Source organism: Podarcis erhardii, assembly GCF_964252035.2.
Source record: "Podarcis erhardii genome assembly, chromosome: 8".
In the NCBI taxonomy this organism is placed as follows: domain Eukaryota; kingdom Metazoa; phylum Chordata; class Lepidosauria; order Squamata; family Lacertidae; genus Podarcis; species Podarcis erhardii.
Genome location: NC_138499.1, coordinates 39,585,412 through 39,603,236, shown reverse-complemented (window position 1 = coordinate 39,603,236; position 17,825 = coordinate 39,585,412). Strand labels below are relative to the sequence as shown.

The 17,825-nt window shown below is 44.8% G+C and overlaps 1 protein-coding gene across 4 annotated transcripts in view; it reads left to right on the top strand.

Annotated features, from left to right (window-relative positions):
* Positions 1–17,825, top strand: part of RP1 (RP1 axonemal microtubule associated) — a 188,696-nt gene that overhangs the window by 108,593 nt on the left and 62,278 nt on the right. For all 4 annotated transcript variants that reach the window (XM_081873914.1, XM_081873915.1, XM_081873912.1 and 1 more), the window contains 3 exons: positions 8,060–8,279; positions 15,039–15,193; positions 16,208–16,421. In XM_081873914.1, coding sequence (XP_081730040.1) covers positions 8,060–8,279; positions 15,039–15,193; positions 16,208–16,421 — 589 coding nt within the window. The remainder of the gene's footprint in view (positions 1–8,059; positions 8,280–15,038; positions 15,194–16,207; positions 16,422–17,825) is intronic.

Genomic DNA, 17,825 nt, shown 5'->3' with positions numbered 1-17,825 from the left:
TGAAATGTAACCTCCCTTGAATTTATTGGGAATGTATGCTCAGGCTGTAAAGCTGAGCTAAATGGAGGTGGTGCTGTTCACTATGCTCAAGATGTAAACATGAAGCCTCCTCAGGTTAATGGATTAGTCAACATAATTATTACAACCAGCCTGGAGACTTGTTCAGAGGAAGAGGGCAGTTAGAACATGATGAGGATTTGTTGTCTGGCACAACTACAAACAGAGCTCATGTGGAGCACTGAAAAATTGGATCGAAGTCTGATCAGTTCAAAGAGATCATGTTAGAGTTTTTAAAATAAACTATTTGCTTGGCTTGACTTTAAAAGCTACTTTGCGTTAATTTGGGGCTAATGGGAATCAAAGGGATAAAAGAGTTTATTAGGATCTCAAGAGCAGATCAAATAACAGACTGATAGAGAAACAGAAACATACAACTTTATCCTCAGGAGCCAAGTAAATCAAAACAACAAAACAACAAAGTGCAGTTATTTTAACTGACTTAAAAACACCCAAGTGGAAGAACAGAGTGGAGAGAAAGAAATTGTGGACTAATATTTTTTGTGGAGTCAGGGACGTAAAAGGAAATGATTGTATCATAGTCTCAGAAGGTGCTGCTGAATGCTAGCCACAGACCCACTTCCTCACCTCTGGCCACAACAAAGATCAGATGAACTGAAGAAAGGTGTTCATAGAAGAGGCAGTAGCTGCAATTGTTTCTAATAATGTATCTGCCAGCTCATTCAGGTTAATTGGAACAAAAATATGTTAGATTTAAATTTGCTGGTCTGGAATACAATTGGAGATCAGAGTTCCTAATCTAGTCATTCGTACTCTATGCCCTGAAAGACGGAAAAATAATCCACCTTTTTACCTCCCTTTATCCATCCTGACCATATATGCAAAATGGCTGATGTGGCATTAGGAGTGACTAATCCACGTGGTGTGAAATTTAGATGCACTCCCAATTTCATAAAATCTGCCATCTAAGTTTGGGCTGTTTGAGCTTTAGTTCATAAAGCAATTTTTGATGATGCAACCGCCAGTCAAGCTAATCAGATGGATTGCTATCAAACTATCAATAGGAGCCAGAGAAAAATGACTGACATCATGATAGTCTTGCAAATTCATGGATATCTATGGCTTCCTGATGGCCAAGCCACAAGTGCAAATTTTTGTCTGGTAGTCAGACAGGAAAGTTTGCATGAGGCATATCCCAGCAAACCTGAGAAAACTTTAAGATTGTTGCCTAGGTTCAGGAGGGCAAAATAGGGATTCTTATTCATTGGAAATCTTATTGGGAGATAATTTTTCAGCTAATAGAAAGTAGGAAAAACATTCTTAGTAGTATATAATAAACCAACATAATGGAAATTGGTATTATACTATTGGATCATTTTAAGGTGCTTACTGCTATGAATTTCCCCCCTTGTTTTATATCCATTGCATGTCATTTAGAATCATAGAATCATAGAATCACAGAATCATAGAGTTGGAAGAGACCACAAGGGCCATCGAGTCCAATCCCCTGCCAAGCAGGAAACACCATCAGAGCACTCCTGACATATGATTGTCAAGCCTCTGCTTAAAGACCTCCAAAGGAGACTCCACCACACTCCTTGGCAGCAAATTCCACTGTCGAACAGCCATCACTGTCAGGAAGTTCTTCCTAATGTTTAGGTGGAATCTTTTTTCTTGTAGTTTGGAACCATTGCTCCGTGTCCGCTTCTCTGGAGCAGCAGAAAACAACCTTTCTCCCTCCTCTATGTGGCATCCTTTTATATATTTGAACATGGCTATCATATCACCCCTTAACCTCCTCTTCTCCAGGCTAAACATGCCCAGCTCCCTGAGCCGTTCTTCATAAGGCATCGTTTCCAGGCCTTTGACCATTTTGGTTGCCCTCCTCTGGACACATTCCAGTTTGTCAGTGTCCTTCTTGAACTGTGGTGCCCAGAACTGGACACAGTACTCTAGGTGAGGTCTGACCAGAGCAGAATACAGTGGCACTATTACTTCCCTTGATCTAGATGCTATACTCCTATTGATGCAGCCCAGAATTGCATTGGCTTTTTTAGCTGCCGCGTCACACTGTTGGCTCATGTCAAGTTTGTGGTCAACCAAGACTCCTAGATCCTTTTCACATGTACTGCTCTCAAGCCAGGTGTCACCCATCTTGTATTTGTGCCTCTCATTTTTTTTGCCCAAGTGCAATACTTTACATTTCTCCCTGTTAAAATTCATCTTGTTTGTTTTGGCCCAGTTCTCTAATCTGTCAAGGTCGTTTTGAAGTGTGATCCTGTCCTCTGGGGTGTTAGCCACCCCTCCCAGTTTGGTGTCATCTGCAAATTTGATCAGGATGCCCTTGAGTCCATCATCCAAGTCGTTGATAAAGATGTTGAATAAGACCGGGCCCAAGACAGAACCCTGTGGCACCCCACTAGTCACTCTTCTCCAGGATGAAGAGGAACCATTGATGAGCACCCTTTGGGTTCGGTCAGTCAGCCAGTTACAAATCCACTGAGTGGTAGCATAGTCAAGACCGCATTTTACCAGCTTCTTTACAAGAATATCATGGGGCACCTTGTCAAATGCCTTGCTGAAATCAAGGTAGGCTACATCCACTGCGTTCCCTTCATCTACCAGGGTTGTAATTCTGTCAAAAAATGAAATCAGGTTAGTCTGGCATGACTTATTTTTCAGAAATCCATGCTGACTATTGGTGATCACAGCATTCCTTTCTAGGTGCTCACAGACTGTTTGCTTAATGATCTGCTCCAGAATCTTCCCTGGTATTGATGTCAGACTTACTGGGCAGTAATTATTTGGGTCCTCTCTTTTCCCCTTTTTGAAAATAGGGACAACATTTGCCCTCCTCCAGTCTGCCGGGACTTCACCTGTTCTCCAGGAATTCTCAAAGATGACTGCCAGTGGTTCTGAGATCACATCTGCCAGTTCTTTTAATACTCTTGGATGCAGTTCATCTGGCCCTGGAGACTTGAATACATCTAAACTAGCCAAGTATTCTTGTACTATCTCCTTAGTTATTCTGGGCTGTGTTTCCTCTGCTGAATCATTTGCTCCAAATTCTTCAGGTCGGGCATTGTTTTCTTTATCGGAGAAGACTGAGGCAAAGAAGGCATTGAGGAGTTCAGCCCTTTCTGTGTCCCCTGTTTGCATTTCACCATCTTCTCCTCTGAGTGACCCCACTGTTTCTTTCTTCTTCCTTTTGCTACGAACATACACATAAAAGCCTTTTTTGTTGCTTTTAACCTCTCTAGCAAGCCTGAGTTCATTCTGTGCTTTAGCTTTTCTGACTTTGTGTCTACACGTGCTGGCTATTTGTTTGAATTCCTCTTTGGTGGTTTCCCCCCTTTTCCATTTTTTGTACACATCCTTTTTTAATCTTAACTCAGTTAAAAGTTCTTTAGATAGCCACCCTGGCTTCTTTAGGCACCTTCCATGTTTCCGTCTCATTGGTATTGCCTGAAGTTGTGCTTTTACTATCTCCCTCTTAACAAACTCCCAGCCATCATGAACTCCCTTTCCTTTTAATATTACTGTCCATGGGATCTCACCCAGCACTTCCCTAAGTTTTATGAAGTCGGCTTTCTTAAAGTCAAGAAATTGAGTCCTAGTATGCTTGGCTGCTCCTTTCCACTGTATAGTAAACTTCAGAAGAGCATGATCACTCGTGCCTAATGATCCTTCCACTTCTACCCCACTAACCAGGTCATCAACATTGGTTAGGACCAGATCTAAAATGGCTGTTCCTCTTGTTGCTTCTCCCACTTTCTGGACAACGAAGTTGTCTGCAAGGCCAGTGAGGAATCTGTTTGACCTTATGCTCTTGGCTGAGTTTGACATCCAGCAAATATCCGGGTAATTGAAGTCCCCCATTACTACTATCTCCCTTCCTTTTGCATGCTTGGCCATCTGTTCCAGGAAGGCATCATCTATGTCCTCCGTTTGGCTTGGGGATCTATAGTAAACTCCCACAATGAGGTCCCTGTTATTCTTCTCTCCCTTAATTTTAACCCAAATGCTTTCACTTTGGCTTTGAGGTTCTAAATCTTGGATCTCTTCACAGGTATACACATCCCTGACATATGATGCCACTCCTCCTCCTTTCTTGTCTGGTCTGTTTCTCTGAAATAGATTGTATCCCTCCATTATTACATTCCAGTCGTGGGAGTTATCCCACCAGGTTTCAGTGATGCCTATTATGTCATATTTAGTTTGCTACCAAGAGCTCAAGCTCATCTTGTTTATTACCCATGCTTTGCGCATTAGTGTACAGACATTGAAGTCCATTAATCATTCCCCCGTGTCTCTTATTTAAGGATTTTTTCCTCCCACCACTAGGTCTGCGTGCTGTTTGCTCCATTTGGTCTATGACATTTGGATGATCATCTTCATCAATTGATAGACTCCTACCTTCAGGAGCACTGTCTTCCTCCCCCACATTAGTCAGTTTAAAGCCCTCCTGATGAGGTTTCTGAGATTTTTGGCAAAAACATTCCTCCCAACCGTTGTGTGGTGCAGCCCATCTCTTGCCAGAAGTCCATCTTCAAGAAACTGCAGTCCGTGATCTAAGAATCCAAACCGTTCCTGTTTACACCATTTGCGAAGCCAGCTGTTCACTTCCACTATTCTTCTCTCTCTCCCTGGGCCACGTCGTTCAACTGGGAGGACAGATGAGATGACAATTTGTGCATTTAATTGCTTCAATTTCCTGCCCAGAGCCTCATAGTCTCTTTTGATCTTCTGGAGGCTATTGCTTGCAGTGTCATTGGTTCCCACATGAACCAAGAGGAAGGGGTATTTGTCAGTGGGTTTTATGATTCCTTGCAGTCGTTCAGTTACATCTTGGATCTTAGCCCCGGGGAGACAGCACACTTCCCGAGACATCTTGTCAGGCCCACAGATCACTGCTTCTGTTCCCCTCAGTAGAGAATCCCCTATCACCACTACACGCCTCCTCTTAGGTTTGGTTGGGGTTTTTCCGTGATCTGTCCGTTCCAAGGTCGCCTGCACATTCCCGGAGGACTGACTTTGCTGCTCGTCTTCATATACCTGATCGACTGTAACGAGGGAGAGATCCTCAAATGGAGTCTGCTCTTCGTCTTCCATTCTAGGGGAGAGGACCTCAAAGCGATTGTGTATTTCTAAACAATCAGAGCGAACCCTGGGCCTCCTACTTCTTTGAGTCACGTTTCTCCATATATCTGGCTCCTGTGTTGGTGAACTAGCCTCCTTCTCAGGGGAGTCCCCTGTCTCCTCCTTGGTGGAGATGGTGTGCTATGTTGCTTCCAAGAAGAGCTCCAGCTCTCTAATTCTTTGGAGCGTAGCCACACGTTCCTCCAGTTGCTGGACTTTGTCTTTCAAGAGGGCAATCAACATGCAATTGCTGCAGGTAAAACTGCCTGCAACCTTTGGCAAGATGGCAAACACTGTGCAGGAGTCGCAGGCGACTGCAGCTGCTCCCTCACTCTCCATCTTGAGAACGTGTCGTTGGGGCTGGCTACAGTGGTCCTCCATCATAAGAAGCGTGCATACAGGACAAGTAACTCCCCCCCCAAAAACCCTAGGTCTCCCCCAACAAACGTTTGAGACTAGCTCCCCTAAATCTAAAGATAGATCAAATTGCGCTGCCCTACAAGCTCTGATAAGCTCCTCCCACAGCTAATCCTATTCCTTAGTTGTGGGACTGTGTTCAGACTAAAGGACTTTTCCAGGGTTCTCCCCACTGCCTGTAAGATTAGGGTCTGGGGATGACAGAGGGACTGAGTGATCAAACTTGGCAGACAGGTTTAGCTTTATTATGTAAAACAGTTCTCCAAGTGCAAGCAATTTGCTTCCATAGGACCTAATGGTTGGGGAATTGTTGGAGGCACATCTTCCTCAGGCAGTCCCTCTTTTTCTGTGGGGAATGGTGTCATCAGGTGCAGATGGTAACAGAGACTGCAACTGACAGAGTTGCACAGAAGGTTGAGTTGCACTCTGGAAAAATCCTATGGAGTTAGTTGCCACCCTAGAACTTAATGGGGGAGCAGCATCTGTTGGCGTGTTAATGCTACCACCTCCACCTTATGCTCAACTTGCATAGTTGTAAATAAATGCAAATATTGCAAAACCCAGTAAACTTCCTGCTTTCCCTTTAAATCCCTGAGATTTAAAGTCTCACTCTGATCTGTCTCCAAATCTCCACTCATCAGCAGATGAGAGAAGATTAATTCCTACTGCCTAGGCTGGGCAGTCCTGTTTCCTGCTGGGGGCAGGGCAGGGCAGCCAATGCAGGATTAAACCCTGTTCTGCCACCCATCAGCTGATGTCACTGGTGGACATGGTTTTGGGGAAGTGGACTGGCTTTCAGTGGCGTAGCGTGGGGGGTGCAGGGGGTGCCGGCCGCACCGGGCGCAACATCTGGGGGTTAGGGTTAGGGATAGGGTTAGGGGGCGCAAATCCAGGGTTAGGGGGCGCAAATTACTTGCCTTGCCCCGGGTGCTGACAACCCATGCTACGCCACTGCTGGCTTTCCAAATTGGAGCCCTTGGCAGCCCAAGATTGGTCTGCAGGCCAGAGGTTCCCCGCTCCTTCTATAAACAAAACAATAGCTCAATAAAGGCTAGGCCTAGTCTAACTAGCGTGTAAGCTTTGTGCAGATGAATCAGGATGGATGTGGAATAAACAGGCCAGCCTGACGAACATTGAATGAACTGCTTCAGTGAAATGCATGGCAAGCTTTCCTGCCACAAGGCATTCACTGCTTTTCTAAAGAGTATAAATATGCAGTCACTGACTAACTCATTTAAATGCCCCATGGTTACAACACATGCATCTTGCATGTACATCTTCTATGTGCAGAGGATTTTTTCGGTTTTAAGAGGAAGCATTCCAATGTGTGATTCCCTTACTGTGAACTGAAGTGCTGTATTCTACCAGTGTTACATGGGACTCAGCTATACAGTGACAAATAAAGCATTTAAAATGTGTTGTACAGTTCAATATACAAACATGGCCCTAGATGGCATTGGGGAGCTATGGTAAATTCAAGATATTTTCCAAAACTTTTTTTAAAAAAGAATTTTCACAGTGTTTTTTTATATGTGTGTAGATTCCACCACTGTATGGTTCTGGTATATGGGTAAGTGAAAAAAATATATGGATGAACAAATAAAGTGATAGTGCTGCAAAAAGGGAGTGGTTCTTTCTGCCTTGTCTATGTTGATACAAAGGAGGATGAAAGTAATTGGGAATGATTTTTCCTTATCTATATCTGTATTCTCATCTTGGCATTATTCACCATCAATTCTTTCTCTGCCTACATAAACTGAAAAAATCCAGGGAGGAGGTGAGCAGCGAAAGACATTACATTGATTTTCTTGACATTTTAACTATCGGCAGCAGTAGCAACAAAAATGACCTTCACCACTGAAGTAGCAAGGTCATGACAGAACCTTCATTTCCAGCATCCAATCCATCAATAACACAGGGAGACTGTAGTGTCCACTATGAGTAACAAATATTGATTAAATAATATAAAACAAAAAAGTTTGAGTTATAAAAGAGTTTAACATTGTCCTAAAAATGCAATGCGCAAATAAAGCCTTAGTCTTCACATACTTCATGATCAGGCACAAAACCTAACTTTTTGTGGGGCAAGGAAATGGTATCTATCATGCATTGAAACACCTAAGGCACCATGATGTGAGGGACTGCCAGTGATTCTTTATCTTTATCTGTAATTCCTGCATTGCAGAGAGTTGGACTAGATGGCCTTTTGGGTCTCTTCCAACTCTACAGTTCTATGATTCCATGGTACTGGTGGTCAGGGAAAGCCTGGGTAAACAAACATGTATTTAACTGATGGCAGAAAAAGCCCCATAATTGGTGCCTGCCTGATCTCAATGGGGAAAGCATTCCATAAGTGGTTGGCTTCATATGCCTTCAGACCATGCTTTCAATATAGTGAGGCATCTTCTCCAGCTTGTAAAAATCTATATTGTGTCCTCCCTCCTTCTTCTCAGGTAACCTGCTCTTCCATTTTTCTTCACTGCAGATTGAATCTGGAGATGTTGGAGATGTGTATAAGATTCGGGTCAGCTGTGATGATTTGCCAGACTTTGAAGGTTGGCATTTGAAGTCTTTTCAGATGGAAGAGCTGCACACTAATCAAGAAGTGAACTTTGACTGTAACTGCTGGTTTTCTCTTAGCCGAGAACACCAAGAGCTGGTGAAAGAATTCCCTGCAGTGACTGAGAACCAGAAGCCTTTACCAGGTAAAAATAGCAGAGAAGACAGGAACAAGGTGAACTAACATTTGAAAGAAATCAGTGCAGCAAAACTAAGTATTTTGTTAAATTTCTCAGTGCTTGAAAATTACTGTGGATCTGAAGCAATGCTTCACAAGTACTCAAATCAAATCCCTCTTAATTAAATGAGAAACTGCTTGGCCATTGTTATACTCTATGCACAACTTTGTGTGCAAACCAAAGAGTTAGAATTATACTGGCAAAAGATAAAGCACATAATTGGGAGTAATGGAAAGTCATTTTTGTAACATGGAGCACTGGATTCTTTCACTTACATGAACTTGAATGGCTGAAGTGATTATTAGGAATGATTTCCTTGTGTAATAATAATTTTAAAGAGGATTGTTTTATTTCTCATAATGCTACCTACATTTCCAAGTGCAAACACAAGTAAAATGTATGGGCTGTAATTAATTAAGTTACCGGGTGCAATTATAAATAGAAATGTGGTGAAGACTTATATTTCCTGGTTTGGGAACAAGCTGCAGAATTTGACTCTTGATTATGCTTAAAATATGAAGACAGCTTTAACTTATTTTCCTTCTAAGACCCACCCACAAACCTCTTACCCACTTATTCAACCTATCCAAAAACTATTTTCCTTTTTCCTATCAGTCTGATATATTGGGCTGTGGGACATAGTTGTGGCCTGAGAGGGTAGGACAGTGGATCTTATTTAAGCTCTGGCTATGCCTCTTTTCTCCTATGTTGGTGGCACCTGCCCACATCCCTAGTTCATAGTCTGACTTGTTGGTCACTTTTTAGGGCTGAGTTGGAATTTTGGCATTGGTGGGTCAGTTTTCTCACCTACTCCACATTGTGCCACTGGCATGGGGGCATTTAGTTCAGGTTCACTTGTTAAATAGGCTGGTTTTGTCACTTTGGCTTTTCGTTCCTGGAACAGTTAAGTTCAGCTAGCTGTCCCCTTAAGAACCTTAAGCCTTCATGCATCTATTCCTCAAACTACTTTTGTGCCTGATCCAATCCATGCCATGCCATATTGGCTATATATAATTGTCAGGGAACTGCCATCGGAAGAACAGGTGGTGGAAAGGCTCCAGGAGAATAGGAGAGACTCTGCAGCAGAAGAGGGAACCAGTAGGGGGGGAGCAGGAGCTCCAAGGGAAAGGGAGTCGGAGGGGAGGCTCTGGGATACTTCCAGTGAGAACAGTGAGGAGGTATCAAGGCCCCCTTTAGGGACCCCCACCCCTCGCCGGAAACTGTCACGCAGAGAATCCAGGAGACGCGTTTCCGTTAAACAGCTTTTATGTTGGAAACGTTTCCGCAGACACCCACTGTCGGATTCTAACAGCGACTGACGGAGCCATGCCAAAGGGCTCCGCTCAAGGCAGAGCTTTGCTACGCTGAGCAAACTCTGAGGGACCAACCCTTTTAAGCACAAGCAGCTCATCATCCCATCACAGCAATCCGACAGTCTCTGAAAGCAGCTTGTGCAAGGAGAGGCATCATGAGCAACCCAGCCGGAGCCGGAGAAGGGGGAGCAGCTGCAGCCGGTCCAAGCCTGGAAGAAAGGTACAGGATGTTGGAGGTCCAGTTAGCTCTGCAAACGGCTAGGCTTGAGGAGAGGAGGGCTCACGATGCAGAAAAGGGAAAAGCCACCCAACTCTCGAGGAAGGTGCCAGGACTGGTGCAGAAGTTTGGGGGTGATCCCAGGAACTATCAAGCCTTTAGGACAGAGATGCAATATGCCCTCAATCTGCAGTTTGATGATTTTCCTGATGAGGAATCGAGGGTAGCGTTTGTGATTGGCCATCTCAAAGGGGGGGCGAAACACTGGGTGAGACCCCTAATGGCAGCCAATAATGAGGTCCTAAAGGACACAAGGAAGTTTTTTCGCGCCATGGATTTGATGTTCTCCAGCGAGATTGAGCAGGGAGTGGCGCGCAGACAGTTAATGGCGTGTAAACAAGGGAACCGATCTGTCCGTGAGTACTGGACTGAGTTCACCATGTTGATCCATAAATTAAGTTGGGATTTGTCAGCGGAACCGATACAAATGCTGTTCGAAGAAGGACTATCCTCGGCAGTGAAAGACGAACTTTCCCGGGCGCCCAGGGTGGAGTCTATGGACCAGCTGACTAAATCCGCGCTGGCCATAGGAGCACGCCAGGAGGCCAGAGCCTTGGAGAAGCGGGAAGGGAAAGGGGAGCGTTGGAGGGATTTCCGCATTCCAGAGATTCCAGAGCAGCCTTCCCCGCCAGGAGAGCCGATGGAAATTGGAACAGCGCGCGCGAGCGCAGTTTCAAACCCCAGTGAAGGGCGGAAGAAGGAGGGAAAAGGCGCCAAGAAATGTTTTCTCTGCCAACAGCCAGGTCACTTTGCCAGAGTTTGTCCGCAAAGAAAGGAATGGCAAGGGATGGCGGGAGCTGTTGGGGAGGAGGCGGAGGGAGCTAAGGAGCAAGTAAAAGCCAATGCCTGGCTACCACCATCGGGGCACAGCAGCCAGGCCAAGGAACAGTGAATGTGCCCACGCCGGAACCACCAAGACCAGCTCTTGTAATAGAGGTGTTGCTAGAGCTGGCAAACGGACACCCACTAAAGGTGAAGGCGCTATTGGACTCAGGCAGCTCCTGCAACTTTATGAGTAAGGAGTTTGCAGCCGAACACCAGATACAGACTATCCCCTTAAATAACCCTCTGCAGGTGACCACGATTGATGGGAGGGCGTTGTTGGGAGGAGAAGTTAACCAGCAGACTGTCCCCATTATAATGAAGGTGGCAAGGCACACAGAACTGATGGCGTTTAATATAGCCACCTTGGGAGGAGCGCCCATTATTTTGGGAATGAGCTGGCTAGCGCTGCATGATCCGCTAGTGGGATGGCACCAGAGGGTGGTTTCCTTTGGGTCAGTGCATTGCCTGGCACATTGCACGGAGAGGGAGAGCCAAGTAGGCACCCAAGCCACGCTAGCAAGGATGGAAGTAACAGACCAAGGGAGGGTACCACGACAATACGCCGACTTGGCTAATGTCTTCAGCGAAAGGGAAGCAGATAAACTACCCCCGCACAGACCCTTTGACTGTCAAATCAACTTACTCCCAGGAGCACAATTGCCAGTGGGCAAGCTGTATGCAATGTCAGACAGGGAGATGCAGGAGTTAAGGGAGTTTATAGACAAGAACCTCAAGCGAGGGTTCATCAGAGAGTCACGAGCGGTGGGGGGGGGTAGCCCAGTGTTTTTTGTGGACAAAAAAATACAGATAAACCGAGATTGGTCGTAGACTTCAGGGCCCTAAATGCCGTGTCTGAACCAGTGGCTTTCCCCATGCCTAGAATCGATGACATTCTGACCCGGGTGAGGAAAGGGAAAATTTTTACCAAGCTGGACCTAAGGGGGGGGCGTACAACCTGATACGTATGAGAAAGGGAGACGGGTGGAAAACCACTATGTTCACCCCTTTGGGGGCCTTTGAATACCTTGTTATGCCCTTCGGCCTCCAGGGGGGGTCAGCCGTTTTTCAATCGTTCATGAATCACGTCCTAGGACCATTGCTTTACAAGAACTGTGCAGCGTTCTTAGATGACGTACTAGTGTACTCAGAGAATGAGGAGCAGCATGTGCGAGATGTACGAGAGGTACTGAGCAAACTGCAAGAAAACCAGCTGTGGGTGAAACTGGAGAAGTGTCAGTTTCACACCAGAGAGGTGGAATTCCTGGGGTACCGGTTGTCAGACAAGGGGCTGGCCATGGATCCTAGCAAAGTTCAAGCGGTACTGGAATGGAAACCACCGAAAACTAAGAAAGACGTGCAAAGGTTCTTGGGTTTCGGAAACTTCTATCGGAAGTTCATCAAGAACTTTGCCCACTTAACGGCCCCCATCACGGATTGTCTCAGCAGTAAGAAGAAATTTGTCTGGACGGAAGAAGCGCAGCGAGCGTTTGAAAGGTTAAAGAAGGCGTTTGCTTCGGAAGAACAACTCTTACACGTGGATCTGCAGCAGCCAATGAGAGTGGAGACTGACGCGTCAGACAGAGCGGTGGGTGCAGTGCTCCTACAGCCGGGAAAGGATACGTCAGAATGGAAACTGTGTGCCTTCTTCTCGTGGAAGTTGAACAAATCCGAGAGGAACTATACAGTGTACGACAGAGAATTACTCGCCATCCATGAAGCGTTCTGGAGATGGCGACACCTGTTGATTGGGGCGCAGCACAAGGTTCAAGTGCGGACAGACCACAAAAATCTAGAATACTGGAGAACGGCCCGAGTACTGAACCAGAGACAAGTAAGATGGGCGCAAGAGTTCTCCAAGTTCAATTTTGAAATTCGCTACGTGCCAGGGCCAGAGAACGTCAGGGCGGACGCTCTCTCCCGAAAACCTGAGTACTTGGAGGGGGGGGGAGCGGCGGAGGAAAGACATATCATCCCCGAGGACCATTGGGTTTGTGGGGCGGCATTGGTGGGGCAAAGAGAACTGGTGGAGGGTACCGAGAACGATGAATACGCCCAAGAAAAGCTCAGGGAACTCAGGGGAACAGGGGAGAACACAGGGGGTTTTGAGGAAAAGAACGGAAAGTTGTATTACAAAGGGGCACTCTACATACCAGATGGGGAACTAAGAGGCCGAGTGCTCAGACAGTTACACGACAGCCCCACGGCGGGCCACTTCGGGCAGCACAAAACCATGTGGTTGGTTACCAGGGAGTTTTGGTGGCCCAAGGTGAGGGAAGACGTGCGGGAGTATGTCCGGGGATGCGACAGGTGCCAGAGAGCAAAAGGAGAGAGGCTGGCACCAGCGGGGCTATTAGAACCCTTACCCACACCAGAAAGACCATGGGAGATGGTATCCATAGATTTTATGACAGATCTGCCAAAATCCAAAGGAAAAACAGCTGTCATGGTGGTGGTGGATCTATTAACTAAGATGTGCCATTTTATAGCCTGTTCACATGCAGTCACAGCGGAAGAAACCGCAAAGTTGTTTGTAAAGCATATTTTCAGGTTGCATGGCGCCCCCTTGAGGGTGGTCAGCGACAGAGGGAAACAATTTACTTCCAGGTTCTGGAGGAAGCTAATGAGCTTGCTGCACGTGGAGGTAAATTTTTCCACCGCCAGACACCCAGAAACAAATGGGCAGGCAGAGAGGGCAAACGGGGTTTTGCAACAATACCTGAGGTGTTATGTAAAGGACAGAGAAAATGATTGGGTAGATAAGTTACCTCTGGCAGAATTTGCCTACAACAACGCGGAGAACGTGTCCACAGGGATGAGTCCCTTTCTGGCAAATTACGGGTGTCATCCTCGGGCATTTCCAGGAGAAGGAGGGGAGAGGTGGAGTGTACCGGCGGCGGAACATTTTGTTGAAGAGATGGAAGCGATCCACCGTCAGCTCCAACTCAACTTAGAGAAAGCCAAAGAAGAATATAAGAAGCAAGCAGACAGAAATAGGAGGGAAGGTGAAACCATAAGGGTGGGTAACCGGGTGTGGCTATCCACCCAAGGACTGCCGTTCAAGGGAGGGTGTAAGAAATTGAGACCCAAACGGTTGGGACCCTTTGAGGTCATACAACAGGTCAACCCAGTAGCATGCAAACTCAGATTGCCCAGTCACATGAAATTGCACCCAGTATTTCACAGGTCATTACTGTCGCCGTACCGAGAGGGACGTGAGTGGGGGGAACATGAGAGGGAGGTCACCCAAACACCCGTCATAGAAGAGAGAGAACGCAACATGAACGTGGCAGGAATAATTGATTCCAGGTGGAAGGGGAATCAGGTGGAATACTTGGTAGAATGGGAGGGGGAGGAAGAGTCAGAAAACACATGGGTACCGGCAGAGGAAGTCAATGACGAGATTTTAATAGAAACGTTTCATCGGCGTTTCCCAAGAAAACCGCAGCCAGTGGCACGATTTAGGAGGGAACACTTCAGGACCACCGATGAGGAAGGGGAGTTTGAAGGGTTCCCAGAGTCAGGGGTGGAGGAGGAAGCAGACTCCGACGAAGAAGAGGAAGACGGGGAAAGAGACGGAAAGCCGTGGCTAGAAGTGTTTGAATCCTCTGATGATGAGGAGAGTTCCTTCCGGGGCTTTCCATCCTCACCGCCAGTAGGAGAGGAGGCGGGAGGGGGTGAAGGGGGCCCTGGGGGGGAGGTGGATGTCAGGGAACTGCCATCGGAAGAACAGGTGGTGGAAAGGCTCCAGGAGAATAGGAGAGACTCTGCAGCAGAAGAGGGAACCAGTAGGGGGGGAGCAGGAGCTCCAAGGGAAAGGGAGTCGGAGGGGAGGCTCTGGGATACTTCCAGTGAGAACAGTGAGGAGGTATCAAGGCCCCCTTTAGGGACCCCCACCCCTCGCCGGAAACTGTCACACAGAGAATCCAGGAGACGCGTTTCCGTTAAACAGCTTTTATGTTGGAAACGTTTCCGCAGACGCCCACTGTCGGATTCTAACAGCGACTGACGGAGCCATGCCAAAGGGCTCCGCTCAAGGCAGAGCTTTGCTACGCTGAGCAAACTCTGAGGGACCAACCCTTTTAAGCACAAGCAGCTCATCATCCCATCACAATAATCATGATTGCTATATATTCTAGTAAAAAAGGCAGTAGATCTCTGAATACCAGTAGATATCAATTATATCTACTTTATTTGGATATTTTACTTTGTTGTGGCAGCACTGAAATACAAGGTCTCTCTGTGTGTAATTTTGTAGTTTTGAAGCAATAGTGTATTATTGAATGCTGTTCTCCTATTTTTCCTTTTTCTCAGTGCATAAATATGTTGTTTCTGTACACACTGGAGATTTATGGGGAGCAGAAACCTTTGCAAACATTTACGTAATACTTTATGGCGATAGAGGTGACACAGGTATCAGGAAACTGCAACGTTCTTTCACTGCAGGAGAACAGTTTACAAGGAATAAGGTAACATAGCAAGAAACAATAACACCCAAACCCTCATTTAATGCAATGAAATGGAGAAGGTACAAAAAACCTGATTACAAAGTGGTTTGTAAATATTATGAACCTCGTTGTTTACTTACATGTAACTACCCAGTTTCCAGTTTCATTTTATTCTCCTATACATTTTCCAAATGCCACAGAGTATTACAATTACATTGTACAGTTATCACTTTGCTACATAGTGGTAGCAAGTAGATTCGTCGCTTGAAGAAAGACTAGCTGCTGAGAGATGGGGAGAAATCTCAGTTCTTTCCCCCTCCTTTATTATAATTGGATTGGATGAGTATTGGATGAGTGGTATTGCATAGCAATGGTGTGTCCCAGCCAGCAAGGGACTCTTCTTTTAAAAAAAATAGTCAGCTGAAGTATCCTAAAATAGGGCTGCAGGAGAAGAAAGACAGGAGCCTTACTCTCTCTGGAACTTTTATTTTTAACTGTCCTGAATTGAAACACAGAGGAGCCAAGAAGACATATAGAGATGATAGATATATAGATATAGATATAGATATAGATATAGATATAGATATAGATATAGATATAGATATAGATATAGATATAGATATAGATATAGATATAGATATAGATATAGATATAGATATAGATATGAAAAGGTTAGCAAAATGGCGAGGATACTAAGAATGCAGCTAACTACAACACTCATCAGTTCTAGTCAGCGAGACCAGTGGTCAGAAATGTTGGAAGCTGCAGCCTAACAAGATCTGGAAGGGACCACGTGGGGGATGGATAATTTCCTGAATATGAGAAACATGATGGAGTTTAATGTAATTGTTAAATGGTATTCACTAAGTAGTCAATGTGCCTCAATCTGGAAAATAACTTGAAGTGCTTAAAGATTCAATAGTCAGGCATGACATCCAGATCTTGTTCTCTATACAAATTCCACACACACCCAAAACTGTTATGTCTAGACTTGATTACTTAATATTTGTAAATTAAAAAGTAGCTCTTCTTCAGGTGGATTCCTTCTTCGTGGAAGCTGTTTCCTTGAGCCATTTGAAAAAGATAGTTATAGGACATGATGGAGAAGGATATGGAGCTGGAATATACTTGAAGATGGTAACAGTTAAGAAGTCTGAGAACTCAGATAAAGAATGGGTCTTCCCATGTTGGAATTGGCTGGATACTCACCTGGGAATCTGTGACACTGTGTGTGAGATTGAAACAATAGGTATGTATGAGATTGAAACAATTCTAACTCTGTTCTATAAGTTCCTTCTGTCTTCATGTTTCAGTTTGATAGCTGACAGTTGCTTTTTGCCAGTGATTTGTAGCTATTCTTATTATCATTTTAAAGAACCAAAACAGCAGAGTTTATTTCTTCAGTTGCACTTCCTATAACAATGAGTGTTGTAGAAAATTCAGGGATGCCCTAAAGCATATATTCATTTCACTTGGAATACTTTGGGGTCTGCCATTACACAGGGCAAAAAGACAGGATTGTCCAAACACACTGGATCTTCTGGTATGGCTGCACATTGAAGAGGAAGATCAACTGTTCTAGAAAAGCTTTTTTTATATTGCACCATCTAATAGCTGTCATGTAATGGTATTTTGTTTTTCGCAGAAAGTATTTTAAATACACAATACAGTGAAATTTAATAGCTGACAGTATTGGTAGACAAAATGCATTAGTAACTAGTATCCCGCAGTTTGCAGCTTGTGAACTTTTGAATCTGGAACCATACATATTTATCTATATAGGATTTATTAGTTGCCCAGTTATAATGATGATTTCTCAAAATGACCAAATAAAAAATAAGCATTTGGATTTTTAAGGGAAAAGGTTACACGCAAAATCTGATCTCTTCCATGAGCAAGGTAATTAATGGCTTTTGTTAAGAGGCTGCTTGCCTTAGAACAGAATGGCATCAAAGGGGAGACCAGTCTGGCTCCATGCTTTGCCTTCCCTGCCAAAAAAAATAAAAAATAAAAATGCTTACATCCAACTACCAGTTGCCCTGGGACTACAGAGCCAAAGTGTGATGCTCTTGTCTCATTAACAAATTAAGTGGGTGACATTTCATCCCACAGCTAAGTGCCTGAGCCAAGAAAAGTATCACCTGTTGTATTCCTGCCTCGTGCAACTGTTAAAGTCACAGGAACCCTCCTGCAGGGAACAACAAAAATACATTAATAGATATTATTACTGCAGGGTTAATGGTACAGATATAGCAGACAGAAACCAAATATTCAACCCTGCTGTGCTAGGATCTTGAGCAGATTAGGCTTTATTATATGTTCACTTGTCACTATCACACAGCATGTTCCTATTTATGGCCTGATTGCAAGAGTATTTTGTTGAAGCCATTTGTTATCTACACCTGTCATTGTCTCTCACACTAAAGAGTATTTGTGGATGATATAGTGGAATTTGCAGAGCATTGGTGTTTTCTATGAGAACAATTAATTAGGACTCTGAAGGATGCTGTCTGTTCCTTAATAATTAACTTCAGAATGGACAGTGAAACCCAAATGGTATTAGTTTAAAAGGACTCTATATCTGTGATTTAAAATTATGCGGGAAAACATTATAGTATTGAATTATTAAAGAGCAACTCTATAGGTGCAATAC